The sequence below is a fragment of the Meleagris gallopavo genome, chromosome 21 (genome assembly GCF_905368555.1).
Source record: "Meleagris gallopavo chromosome 21, MGAL_WU_HG_1.1, whole genome shotgun sequence".
In the NCBI taxonomy this organism is placed as follows: Eukaryota; Metazoa; Chordata; class Aves; order Galliformes; family Phasianidae; genus Meleagris; species Meleagris gallopavo.
Window position 1 is genome coordinate 4871209 of NC_139424.1, and position 13682 is coordinate 4884890.

The 13682-nt window shown below is 52.6% G+C and overlaps 3 protein-coding genes across 4 annotated transcripts; 1 reads left to right on the top strand and 2 right to left on the bottom strand.

The window, feature by feature from the left end:
* The first annotated feature begins 357 nt into the window (after positions 1-357).
* SUMF2 (sulfatase modifying factor 2) lies at positions 358-3840 on the top strand. The gene is given in 10 exon segments (XM_003211733.5): positions 358-529; positions 758-796; positions 799-913; positions 995-1109; positions 1470-1514; positions 1673-1823; positions 2053-2108; positions 2513-2597; positions 3177-3339; positions 3637-3840. Coding segments are annotated over 10 exon segments (933 nt in total). The 5' UTR covers positions 358-471; the 3' UTR covers positions 3743-3840.
* A 560-nt stretch (positions 3841-4400) lies between these two features.
* On the bottom strand, positions 4401-9364 carry PHKG1 (phosphorylase kinase catalytic subunit gamma 1). 2 transcript variants are annotated; one of them, XM_085240598.1, is made up of 10 exons: positions 9208-9364; positions 8401-8510; positions 7772-7947; positions 7383-7437; positions 6831-6896; positions 6441-6604; positions 5936-6026; positions 5445-5598; positions 5239-5364; positions 4401-4720 (listed from the first exon to the last, which is right to left on the bottom strand). In XM_085240598.1, exons 2-10 carry the CDS (start codon positions 8481-8483, stop codon positions 4469-4471), a joined length of 1167 nt encoding a protein of 388 aa, XP_085096724.1. In that variant the 5' UTR covers positions 8484-8510; positions 9208-9364; the 3' UTR covers positions 4401-4468. The 2 variants fall into 2 exon arrangements, with proteins under 2 accessions (XP_085096724.1, XP_085096722.1); XM_085240596.1 differs by having other exon boundaries at positions 8401-8492; positions 9208-9273.
* Positions 9365-10196: 832 nt separating this feature from the next.
* On the bottom strand, positions 10197-12332 carry CHCHD2 (coiled-coil-helix-coiled-coil-helix domain containing 2). The gene is made up of 4 exons (XM_010721741.3): positions 12164-12332; positions 11497-11722; positions 10781-10937; positions 10197-10428 (listed from the first exon to the last, which is right to left on the bottom strand). Exons 1-4 carry the CDS (start codon positions 12211-12213, stop codon positions 10418-10420), a joined length of 444 nt encoding a protein of 147 aa, XP_010720043.1. The 5' UTR covers positions 12214-12332; the 3' UTR covers positions 10197-10417.
* Between the last annotated feature and the right edge of the window lie 1350 nt (positions 12333-13682).

Here is a 13682-nt window from a genome sequence, read left to right on the forward strand (position 1 = left end):
TGAAGGTGGGGCTGAGAAAGGGAACGACCCCAGGGAAGGCAGATCCCCTGCAGTCCTATAGCAGGGCTGAAGGCGGTTCGTTTTCTTCCTTTCAGTGCTCTGTATCAGCTTTGTTTTATGTCAGGGCTGCATGACTGGAACGAGCAACCTTTTTAAAACTCCAGATGTGCACATGAAGCACATCTGGTGGTGTGGTTTTGTCAGTAGCCCGGGTAATAGGAGGCTTTTCATATGCGGAGGTGAAATAGCAAAAATTCACATGCAAGTATCCCTTTTCTTTAAAAAGAAAAAGCATGTGTGCCATAATTATAAAGCACATGCAGCAGGCGTGGCGTGGGGGAAGTGCATCCCTTCCCCCCGGAAACATTTCCCCAGCCTGAAGCCCTTCTGGGTCAGAGCCCTGCGGTTTTCCGCCGCTGATGCATTTTGCTCTTGGCGCTGCTGGTGCTGCTGGGCTTTGTTCCCAGGGCGATGCACAGAGCGGCGCTGCTTTGCTGCTGCGTGCTGGGCTGCAGCTGTGCTCTGCTGGGTGAGCCGAGAGCGCTGCAGCTTCGCTCGCACCGCTGCCTGGCTTCCTGCATCCCCCTGCAGAAGCACAACCATATAAATGCTAATTGCAGTCGCTTGTTACATTGCAGTGTGTATGCAGCATATAAAGTGGCTTTTTTTTTTTTTTTTTTTTTTTTGCAAATTTGGAATGCTTTGTTGTGCGTCTAGGTTTACCCATTAATGTTTGTATTGACTGCTTCACTTTCAGCGTTTGGAAACGATGAGCACATGGTACAGCTGCCGGGGGGAAGTTCCAGATGGGCTCCAGCTCCACGCAGAGCAGAGATGAGGAGGGACCCATCCGGGAGGTGACAGTGAAGCCCTTTGCTATTGACAAGTTCCCTGTCACCAACAGGGACTTCAGGTGAGCTGCTGTCACGGGGCTGCTGGTGCAGCTCTTGGAGCACTCTGCCTCAGGTGTCTGAGCGTGTTGTGTTTGTGCCAGGGAGTTTGTTAGAGAAAGGAAATATAAAACTGAAGCAGAAGCGTTTGGCTGGAGTTTTGTCTTTGAGGATTTCGTATCAGAAGAGCTGAAAAAAAAAGTCACCCAAAAACTGGAGGTAAATCTGAAGCCTGGAGGGAGATTAAGAGGTTTCAATGGGCGTGGGTGGCATCATGGGGGCAGCTCAGTGGTGGGGGAGGTGGTGATTGCCCAAGGAGAGTGGAGTCCCCCTCCCTGGAGATGCTCCAGAACTGTGCAGATGTGGCACTGAGGGATGTGTTTAATGGGCATGTTGGAGTGGGCTTGGGGATCTAAGAGGTCTTTTCCAACCTTAATTATTCTGTGATTCACAATAACCCGGATCAGACAGTTCCCAAACTAACATCTTCCTCTTCCCATGTTGTAGGACGACTGAAGGGTATTTGGGTGGGGGGGGGACGACAGTACAGCTTTAATCCAATGTCACTTCTTTTCCCAGTCTGCTCCTTGGTGGCTGCCAGTTGAGAAAGCTTTTTGGCGACAGGTGGGTGTGAATCAGGCATGGTGGTGAGTTCTTTCTTAAAACCAAGCAGGAAATAGCAATTCTGGTTCCTCTGTGCACGTTCCCTATCTTGCTCTGTTCTATCCTTTTTCTCTTTTTTGATGATTAATGAAACTGATGAAGATCACTGCAATTTACAGCCTGCAGGTCCTGGCTCTGGCATTGCAGACAGACTGGACAACCCAGTGCTGCACGTGAGCTGGAACGACGCGCAGGCATTCTGCAGTTGGAAGGGGAAAAGGCTCCCAACTGAGGAGGAGTGGGAGTTTGCTGCCCGAGGAGGGCTGGAGCGTACGTAGGCTCACCCTCCCTGCTCACATCCAGTGGCTTTCTATCATGAGTTGGAAGGAACCATTTCAACCTGGAAATAAATGGGATAAATGGTAGTTTAATGTGCTTCCCTCAGCAAAGCACTAAATGCCATTTGGTGGGTGTACAGGAGCATCCTAAGCTGAGCAGAAAATAGCAGCCACAACAAATGAGAGGATCCTTGGATAACTGCTCTATTCTTCTTCAACAGAGAGGCTGTATCCCTGGGGAAACAAGTTCCAGCCAAACCGGACCAATCTGTGGCAGGTGAGCTCACACCAGCTGTCCTGGTCCCATTGGGCAGTGATCAGCTTGGGTGCCTAGGACTTGGTAGTGAGGTACTGGAGAGCTCCTGGGGTTGTCCACAGTGTTCCCAAGGGAGCAGACGGAGCCCGGTGCCCCTGGGACACTGGGATTTCACTTCTCCCAAAAAATCACACGTTTGTTGTTGTTGTTGTTTTTTTTTGCAGAGATGATTATTTTTCCCCTAGGATAACTTGAAATGGTTGATCTTCTCTCTTGGACACAAATGCAATGTGCCAAGTTAATCTGCAGTGAAGAGTTATTTCCATTGTTTAAGTGTAATTAGGCTTCATAAATTTTTTTTGTAAGAAGCAGGAGTTTTCTTCTCTGCAATGGGTCTTTGCTTAATGTCATCTTTCCTCACCCAGGGTGACTTCCCAAGGGGGGACAGGGCTGAGGATGGCTATCACGGTGTGTCCCCGGTGGCAGCATTCTCACCTCAGAACAATTATGGTATGAAGAGGCGTCACTGCCCAGCTCTTTGGGGACAATCTACTCACCATTCAACACTAATTATAAACTCTGTAGTTGTAGCAGAGTTTCAAATGTGAAATGGGATCTCATCAGCATCTTGATAGTGTGAGTGAGCTCAGTGAAAGTGTTGTTACTGCAGCTGATGTACAGCTGGAGCACTTCACTGTGCCATCCCATGCCCATTAGCAGGCAGTTATTCTGCATTTCCATGTGATTTATTTGAAAATCCCAGGCATGCTGGAGGGGCAGCAAATGCCATTCCCTCCTGGGGGGGGAAAATGGTAGGGACATTTAAGATAAGACAGTTGTTGAAGGTCCAGCTGCTGCTAGGGGCTGGTTAGCAGTACAGTGAGGAGCTTCTTGTTCTGCTGGGATCTTTCTGGGATGTTAAAGTCCCCTCTCCCCCTGCACAGAAGTGTTTTTGCAACCCCATAATCCTAATATGTGTAGATGTGGCACAGCGGGATGTGGCCAATGGGCATGATGGGGTGGAGTGGAGTTGGACTTCATGATCTTAGAGATCAACAGCGATGATTCTGTGGGAACCTTCTGTCTCAGGAATCTATGACCTGCTGGGGAACACCTGGGAGTGGACGGCCTCACAGTACAAACCACCAGGCCCTCCCCAGCCACATGCTGAGGCGATGCGTGCGCTGAGAGGGGCCTCATGGATCGACACTGTGGATGGGTCTGCAAACCACCGGGCTTGCATCACTACCAGGTCAGTGCCAGCACTGCTTGTGGTTTCTCTTTCAGCTATATAAGAAGGGGTTACATTGTTTGGCTGTTCCTATCTAGATTTGTTGAGGAGTATTTAGGAAAACACTCTACAGATACTGCTAAAAATTCTAGTGCTATAAATTCATTCCTAATTGCTTCTCAAATAATTTGTTTTCCATCAAGTATTTATAATTAAATGCCTTTCTAAAACTTAGGTAAGTGGGAGCATGTTACACAGGGTGCATTCGCCAGTCTGAGCACTAACCATGCAGGACTGCTAACTGGGTATCTTTCCCAGGATGGGGAACACACCAGACTCAGCTTCCGACAACCTCAGCTTCCGCTGTGCTGCCAACATCCCAAGTCACACCACTAAGAGCAGCAGAACAAAACCCGAGCTCTGAGGAGGGCTCCTGGCACGACCTGAGGGTAGTTTCTCCTGTGGAGATGGATAGTAATCCCCAGAAACCATTTTCATTAAACCAGTGAAGTTTTAAAAAAATTAATACTTTTAGCCTAAAACTCATTTCTGCGTGTCTGGGTGCTGAGCAGCGATTGCAGACAACAGGCATTTTGTCTCTAATGGCCCACGGGTGCTGCAGACGTTGTGTCTCCTTTTGGTGTGTCTGCAGCAATCAGAGGGCTGTTTGTGTGAGTCCAATGCCAAATCTGATGGCACAGGAGCCCTGGGCACAGTGGGTTGAGGACAGCCTGCCAGGCACTGCTCATCTCGTAAGTCCAGCAGAGAGGCTATGGATGCCCAATCCCTGGAGGTGTTCAAGGCCAGGTTGGATGGGGCCCTGGGCAGCCTGGTCTGGTATTAAATGGGGAGGTTGGTGGCCCTGCATGTGGCAGGGAGGTTGGAGATTCATGATCCTTGAGGTCCCTTCCGACCCAAGCCATTCTGTGATTTGCTGCTTTACTGGGGGCAACTACTCCAAAGCAGTCCCTTAGAGCAAGTTAGGAGAAAACCCAAACTGGGTTATACCCAGCATGCATGACAGCCATCTGCACCTAGCTTGAGGCCAGCAGGTTTTAAGAAAAAGCACCAAAAATCACTGGTTGGTTTGGAAATATTTTACTTGCCTTAACTCTGAGCAAACCCAACTCAAGCAGCAGCGATGCTGCCATCAAAACAGCTCTTCCTCGGCCGCCAGGGCGAGCAGAACAGCCTTGCAGGTGTTCTCGAAGAGCGCGGCCCTGTTCTGCGCCTCGCCCTTCTTCACCCAGTGCCGGTAGGTGCGGAAGGCGCAGGCGTCGATCAGCTTGCGGATGGGCTTCAGCGCGTACGGGTCCCGCACCACCAGCTCCCGCGTCACCGCCTTCAGCATGCGGTACTGGTAGTAAATGCGGACGGACGCCAGCACGGTCAGACAGATCACCTGTGGGGAAAGGGGGAAATTGGGACCCTGTCTCACCTCTAAGCCCTATCCCCAAACACCACGGCTGCGTGTCGCTTAACCGCCTTCAGGGATGGGGGCTGTTCCCATGCTTCACAATCTTCTCTCTGAAGAAGTCTTTCCTAATTATCCAACCTCAACCTTCCCTGGTGCAACTTGAGGTTGTTTTCTCTTGTTCTATTGCTTGTTGCTTGGGAAAAGAGACTGACCCTCCCCCCTCACACACACACCATGCTCTCCTTTCATGCTGTGTATGCATAAAAGTAATGGTATTTACTTGTAAACTATGCTCCTAAGTGTCCCATCTACCATGAATACATAGAAATATCACAAAGTAGTGCTTGGAGAAGTGTCCCCACCCTGGCGCTGCATCCTGCCAAAGCCTAGCTCCATCAACCCTGCTGAACACCATTTCTTCCTACCCAGCCAGAACACCCATCCCACTTTCTCCTCCTGGGCTCAGGGCGCCAAGGTGTCCCTGTTCCCAGCACCAACGTCACCTTGAATTTTCGGAAGGGGCTGAAGTGTCGGACCTCCTCTACGTCGTACTGCTGGAAGAAGGGGTGTGCCAATGCCTCCCTCGCCGTGTACCGCCGCTGTGGGTCCACCACCAGGAATCGGGAGATCTGCAGGACAGCACCGGATTGATTCCATGGCGCCCCAGCCACCTGCTGCCCACTATATTTCCCCCTTCCTCAGCACCCACCAGGTCCTTGACGGTGTCAGAGCGATCATCCCACTCTGGGGAGCCGAACTGGTAGTCCCCATTCATGATCATCCGCAGCATCAGCATCTGCTTGCGGTGCCAGAAGGGAGGTGAGCCAGCCAGCAGTGTGTACATGATCACCCCGGTGCTCCACCTGCAGGGACCCAGTGGGACACACCAGCTCCAGCAGCACCCAAAGGATCCATACCCCACACTGGAGGCAATGGGGTGCAGGGGCCAGCCTGGAACACTGGGGCTCAGACTCCAGCAGCTCCACTGGGACATGGGTGCAGCCAGAGGCTGCTGCTCACCAGGACAGCCCCCTGCAGCCCCATGGAATGTTTTTTTTTTTTTTTTTTTTTTTTGTCTTATTCAAGTCTATTCAAGTCCTCGCAAACCCTAAAGCTGGTCCCAACGAGGAGCGATTCCTGCAGTGCCTCAAATCATGCTCATTTTACAAGCGCCCCGAGGACTGAGAGCACCCTACTCACATGTCCACTTCTTTCCCATAGCCCTCGTGTTCATCATCCATGGAGCAGTGCAGGATTTCGGGGGCCAGGTAGCCAGGTGTGCCACAGATTTCTGCAAAACAGGGGCAGAGCATCCCCTTAGGGACCCAGGGAAGACTGTGCCACACTGAAGCAGCTTGTCCTAGAGAGGCAACAAGATGTGTTCAGATCCTTGCAGAGATGGTCATGGCAGGGAGTGACTGCACCTTGTGTGCATCTGGCTGCTGACTTAAGTTGGTGAGTTATAATGAATTATAATGTGAGTGAGGAGAGCAGGGAGGATGCTGCTGGAAGGAGATGCCTGTTGTTGATTACGTTGCTCTTTGCAGGGCAGGAGGAGGAAAAACTTGATGAATAGAGTAATGAGGGTCAACTGGAGAACAAAAAAGTGGATAAAACACTGCAGTGTTTTCATCATGGGAAGGAGCGAGGCTGGAGAGGGCTGCACCAGCTCACCATGGGCATCGTGTTAGTGCTGCGCACCCACCTTTGAGCTTCTCGTTCTCATGCAGCTGGCAGGAGAAGCCAAAGTCTGTCAGCTTAATGTTCATGTCATCATCCAGGAGGATGTTCTCCGGCTTCAGGTCGCGGTGCACGATGTCAATGGAGTGCAGGTACTCAATCACTTCCAGCAGCGCGTGCATGATCTTCCTGGGGAGGGCAGACAGCATTACTCCCAGTGCCTGCTGACACTATGTTCCCAGGGATGGGGCCAAGGACAGGGATAGGGACCACACAGTTCAGCCCCTGTGCAAAAGCCTCAACACCTAAGCACAGGGGCACAGCCCGGGTGGCATTTTGTTCATGCGCACTGTGCTGGCTGCAGAGCTGTACTTGGAACTCATGCTCTGGTTTTGCAGCACAATTTCAGCCTTACCTGGTTTCCTTCTCGCTTAAGGTGACCTTCTCGGTGAGGTAATCAAAGAGCTCCCCTCTTTTCATCCTGCATGCAGGAGGAAAATCAGCCTCAAGACATGGACTGCCTAGGGGTTACAGCCCCTTATCAGCCCTACGGTGCTAAATGCACAAAATGACAAGCTGACCCATTAATAAGAAAGGGTTAAAGATGCCTTGATATCTTGCAAAATGTCAGGCAGGAGGAGGAAAGGCTGTACAAAGAGCAGGCAGGGACCACTGGGTCCATCGTGATGCCACGAGTTGCGGCGTTGTGCCAGCCCTGGTCCTGCTGGGCATATAAATAACTCCAAGCTCCCACCAAAGGTTATGGGGAAATCTGAGCTGCTGCTGATTGAGGGGAGCAGAGCTGAGGCTGAGTGAGCAGGCTCCTTCCTACCTGAAGCAAGACCCAGTCGTGGCCCTGTTTTGCCCATTGGGGCCATAGATAAAAAGCTGGGGAGAGTTTTGGCTGTCTACAGGGTGGAAATGTGGAGAAATGGGGGCAAGTGGGGCTTGGGAATCTGGTACTTACAGATCGAACACCAGGAAGAAGAAGGTGCTGGACTCATAGCTGTCCTTCAGCTGGACTGCAATGAAATGGAGCTGTGAGCCCTGTGCAGCGTGCTCCTTACCACACACCCCATGCACAGAGAGCTCCTTTCCACTAACAGACTGAAAATTGCTGATCTAATTGCTAACTGAATTAACGAGCTGATCTTTGTTAGCGTTTTGAGCAGGAGCTCAGGAGGGAGATGGCCAGGCAGCTTGGGCAGGGGCAGAGCAGGGGATGCTCTGAGCAGGTGCCCTGCGTCATGCCAGGACCGTGGGTCTCACAGAGTTCTGACATCCAGGGACATCACCCCAAAGCCCCTCCTGGGCTCAAAGAGTAAACGTGGCAGAAACCCTCCTGCCCCGACTCACTGACGTTGGGGTGTCCCGAGACCTTCCGCAGGATGTCGATCTCCTTGGCTGTGGCCTCACGCAGCTCCTGCACCTCCTGGGGGGAGATGTTCCCTGCTGTGATGTCGATGATCTTCACGGCATACTCCTGCCTGGTGGCTTTGTGGATGCACCGGCGGACGACGCTGCTCACCCCCCTGCCAGGAACAGCACAGGAATGATGAGGTACTTTCCCATCCCCATTTGCATGACGTGGATGGAGGATCATGATGGAATCGCTTTCCCACAACTGGGAGATGGACCCGATGATCCTTATGGATCCTTACGGGTTATTCTATAAACTAATAGGGATGTGGTGCGATCTCCTGGGAGGTGTCCTGAGCTGGGGAATCGTGGGTGGGCAGAGGGTTGGAACGGGATGATCTTTAAGATCCCTTCCATCCCAAACCATTCTGTGAGTCTACAGGCTCCCCACACAGCCCCACGGACACACAGTGGGGCTGTGGTGTTTTCCTGGCTTAGGGGGACAAACTTTGAGCAGATGGAAAATGCTTCTACATGCTATTTTTAATCCTGTGGTGCTGTGGGCTCTGACCATATCAGATTCCTGCTGTGATCAAGCAAAACAGTTTGTCATAACCAAGCTTTACCTGCCCAGAACCTCCTTTGGTTCATATTTTTCATAAAACTCCTTGGACGTGTTCCAGTCTGGGAGGTCCTCCTCCTTTGTCATGGCTGGGTCCTGGCAGGTGGAACAGGGCTGGGAGGAGAATAGCTCTGATGGTCCCAAAATATCAACCTGTGCCACCACCCAGGGACCCCGCTGAGCTTCGAGATCCACCTCTCTTCTTCCCACCCCCGTTATTTCTGGTTCTAACGCTTCTTTCTCCCCTCTTTATTATGCAAAGTCGTCCCAGATGGCTGTTGGCTGAGAAAAAGTAGGAGAAAATGGCATGAAAAGGGAAGGGAGAGGAGAGCTGGAGCTGCTGCCAGCACTGCGAGGTCAGCTGGGGCCGAGGCGCGGGGTCGGGCAGGGCAGCACTCCTGGGTGCCAGCAGCGCCCAGCAGGGCTCCGAACCTCCCCCAAAGGAGCGCTTTGTTTTCTTCCCTTTAAGCTGCTGCCCGCAGGCACGCCGCCAGAGCCCCCAAATCTCCTCGTTGGTGGCAGCCCGAATTGGATCGCAGGGATGGGTGCGGGCCGGGGGCGATCCCACACAGCCTGCTTTGCGTCGGTTAGTAAGCATATCGATTAACGCCGCCGTTTGTACGTTTATGCTATAAAACGGCGCTGCTGGGAGACTCGGGAGAAGCGCTGACCCGATTTGGGGCTCAAATCCTACACGAACCGCGCAGAAACAAACGCTCCTATGGGGAACGCGGGCCGGGTGTCAGCGCGCACCGCTCCGCACCGCCCTGCGGGACCCCAACGGCCCGGCATCGCCTCCCCCCGGCCTCACCTCCCCTCGGCTCCCCCAGCGCCGCCGCCTCAGCCGTGCGCCATCCGCCCGCCCGGGGCCGGAAGCGGAGCGGGACGGGAGGAGGAGCGGAGGAGGGGGAGGAGCGGCGCCGAAAATAACGGCGGGGCCGCCGCGGGAGCGGGGAGCGGCTGTCCCGGGGCGGGGCGGCCGGCGGTGCCCGCAGGGGCTCTTAGTCCTCTTTTCACCGCTTTGCTGACCGGCGCAGCGATCCGGGCTTTTTGCAGCTCTTTGCGCTGCTTCGCCCGAACCACCCGGAATTGGTTTTTCTGCCCCGCCCCTCCTCGCCGGGCGGCCCCGAGCGCTAATTTTATCCGTTCGCTTCCAGGAAATGCGGCACAGAGAGGTGAGGCTCTAAGGAACAGGTGGGACGCATGACAGCGGCTCAGCAAACAAGAAGGTATTTTGGGGTACTTTTAAAATGAGTTGTGTTACTGGGGGCTACAAGTCCCACACAAGTGTTTCAGCCATCTTATCGTGGAAGCGTGCAGCTGCGCGGTATGGCACGGGTTGCTCGTGTAACGCTCCACCGGGTTTTGAAATAGAGGGGTGGCATTTCTCAGCCTCTTGAAACTGAATACAGAGGCTGTAGACAGAACTGTTGATTGGATGCAAGCTGACCTGCTGCACGCAGAGCATTGCAAAGTCAGCCATAACCTCCCTCCTCACCACACTGTAATAAGCAGAAGTTGCCCCTGGGGTTCAGATATTCCAGGAAGTGTCAATCCAACCCCTGAGCCAAAGGCTCTTCCTGGTGTGCTGCAGCTCCAGCCTGCAGGCATTTTTCATGCCAGGACACCTGGCAAGCACGCTCAGCCTGCTCAAGTCACTTCATGCCCGCTCACCTTCAAACCTCAATTCACCCAGCAGTCCAAAACCCCCCAGAGCAAGGTACCTCCAGACAGTTTATTTGTATACCACATCACTCACATTCAACACAACAATTAAAGAAACAAAATAGTTAGCCCCAATCAACTCATTCCACTTTATTGATCATTTCTTCCATTTTGTGCTCAATTAGTTTGCAGTTGTATCACAGCTGTAGAGGCTATGACAGAAATGAAGCCACAAAGACAACAGTGTGACTACACAAAACTAACAAGATACCAGACAGCTTTAGACTATTAGCAAAGCTTTTTCATTCATAGGTCAGTTCTTGTAAGGTGGTCTTCAGCAGCCTTGGTCTGGAGGCTTAAGCTAAACCTGTAAGGTAAGAAGTTACAACTGTTAATCACGTGAGGTTTTAGACCTAGAGAGGGGATGGTGCCCATCCCTGCAGATCCTTAGGGTCAGGCTGGAGGGCTGTGAGCACTGATGGAGCTGTGGGTGTCCCTGTGCATTGTGGGCACTGGGACCAGATGGCCTCTAGGAGTCCATTCCATCTCAAACCACTCCATCATCCCTGCTATAAGGCAGACACAGGCTAAGATGTTCCCCCTCACCACCCAGTATTTGCTGAAAGGTGGTGAAGATTCAGCAGTCCAGACTCCCCCGTATTTGGCAGTTTCTTGTCCTCCCCCATCAGCACACTTGGCTGGTACTTCTGTGTGCTTACCATTAGCAAACCTGCACTGCTTCAGCACTTCACTGAAGCCCTCGCACAGCTTGAGGTCAGTCTGGTTCTGGGCACACTCCAGGAACTGCTTCATCTCATACTGGCAAGGAGCAAACTGTTGCTGCTGCTGGTAAGCAGGCTGAGCGGCCTGAGGTTCCTGAAACAGCAGACACCTCTGTAAGCACCCCTGCAACTGCTCCAGCCCATGAAGCCATACCACCCCATGCTGCTTTCTGTGCACTTCTTCCCTGCATTTTTGTCATAGCACATTACTTTTTAAATGGAAACCAATGGGCTGAAGTACAAAGTTTCCAGTGATGAATTAGGCATTCTGAGCAGCTATGCAGGTCACACACACTTAAGTAATTCTACATAATACCCGAGTAGGGCAACAGCACCATACTGATGTCTCAGCAGCACAAGAGGTGACTGCAGGACAAAAATCTTGCAATAGATCTTATCGTTATCAGACCTGGAACATGGAAGTCCCCTGTGAAATCAAGGGTACTGAAAACAACACAGCTGTGTGCATTGCAACACATACATATTGCATGTGTGACCCTCTGAACTACTTCAATTCGGAGACCGAGTCAAGAAAGTTGCTCTAGAATTCCAAGCCAGAACTTGTGCAGTTTTTAAGCCTGCAATAATTACACATCTGTTCTCTCCAGTTAACCCGACCTCAGCAGTCAGCACCCAGCCATGCCTTCCCTTACCTGGTAAGTAATATCAGGCCTGGCAGCCTCAGCACTGCTTCCTCCACCAAAGCCTCCGGTAAGTGCGTGACCTATGGTGTGCCCCACAGCAGAGCCCACAGCGACTCCTGCTGCGGTCGTGGCCATCTGCGCCATCAGCCCGGGCTGTTTTGGAGCAGGAGCAGCCACGGCAGAGGCAGGAGCTGGTGCAGGGGCTGGCGGTGCTGCTCTCATCTGCGGCGCCCGGCTGTGAGGACACACAGAGAGCTCACATTTCTGCTCTAAAGGGCTGAGGCCTTCAGAGAGCAAACATTGGCAATTCCTCCTCGCGTGACCCCACGTGCAGATGGCAAGGACACGGCGTTCCCAGCAGTGTTTTACGCACTGCAGGGAGAGGTTTGCAGCATTGCTTTTTTTTTTTTTTTTTTTTTTTTTTTTTTTTAAGGCCAGCACATCCCTATCCCGATAGCACGTTATGGGCAACGAGACCCGACCTGGAAGGGACACAGCCTTATTGCGATAGGGAACCGATCCCCTCTACCCAGCAAAACGCCCACCCCGCTCCAGAGCTCCGAGCAGCGCACGTCCCCTCTGCGTCACCCACCCCGACACGGCTGCGAGGCGTCTGCGGCCTACACGGCCCTGGGGCGGGGACCTGAGAGAAGGCAGAAGGCCCAGCAGTGCTCACCTGGCGGGCGGCGCCACGCGGGACGAGCGGCTGCGTCCCCCCCTCGGCATGGCGGCAAGCGGGAGAGGAACCGAGACAAAACGTAACCGCGCCGAGCCGCGCCGCTGAAGGTCAACAGGCACCCGCTGCGCGCTGCGTCACTTCCGCCGTGCGCCTCTTCCGCCGTAGCGAGGGGCGGTGCTTGTTGTGGCCACGCCCCCCATCCTTCCCGCCTGAGGCGCTGATCCTCCTGGGACCGAGTGAGGGAATGCTTTAGACAAAACGCAACTTATTTTGGGAATCTGCTGCCAGTTCTTAACCTTAGCAGAGCTTTAGAAAAGAATGAACCATTTAATAAGAGTAATAAGAAAGACAAAAATCATTCCATCAGAGTACAATTAAAGCACAGTCCTACAGCTCGCTGCTGTGGTGCAAAGCTGCTGCACCCATAGCATCAATGCATGAATTAATGCCATTAATGCAGCACGGAACTTGTCTGGGTTTTATATGGATAATATTTTTATTACCTAACCTACAGACGATAATGAAAAGGAGCCCAAATGACCAACCTGCGTGAGATTATACCTAATGAGTTGATAAACTCTCAGATAACCTAGACAGGAGGAGGCACTTAAACCACTTTATTTTCCCATTCTAACTGCCTCTCATTCTTACAACATACACAAACACACACACAGCATGCCACTGCCACCCAGTGCTTATTGCTCCCATTCACTGCAGGGCAGTTGGAGCAGACCTTTAAAGGTCCCTTCCAGCTCAAATAATTCAATATTTCTATGATTCTGTGGTTATGAAGTTGATGGCACAACATAAAAAGGGCCTTGTTTGCACTATCTTCAAACTGGTAGCTTCAACATCCTGGGATATACAAGGGATGTAACTATTGCCTGTGACAGCAGCTGTATCTGATGTGGGATGTCGGGGTTCAAACAACTCTTTTTTATTAAGGTTTTCTCAGCTCCTTTTTGATTAATAGCTTTCAATTTCCTTCTGTTTCTGTTGGCAGAAGGGTTCGTTCTTTTTGCTGCAGGCACTTTGCAACGAGTTTCTTTTGGAATTTGCTTTGTTTGCCAGAACAATGCTGTCACGGATGGCAGAACTCGGGACATGAATGCTGCCATTGTGTCGTCTCATCCTGCTTTCCTTGGGAAAACTTGCGGAGGTTGCTTTTGCACGGATTGACATCAGCTAACGAGAGGCGTAAAGAAACGGGAAAGGAAGGAGAACGAGCGGATCAAAGCGTGCGTCCCAGGGTGAACGCCGTGAGCTCCGCGAGCCTCAGCACGGCCGTGAGGAGGAGGAGGGAAACGGGCTTCTCCGGCCCAAAGCGGCGGACGGTGCCGGGCCCGCAGTGCTCCCCTCCGACCAGCAAGGGGCGCCCCGCCGCCGGCCCGGCCCTCCGGCGGCGCCCGCTCCACGCCTCCTCTCCCCCACCCGATCTTACGTGACGTCGTCGCGGAGCGCCACGTCCGGCGCGGCCAGGAGGGGGTGTGGCCTCCGAGAGCCAATGGGGTGAGGG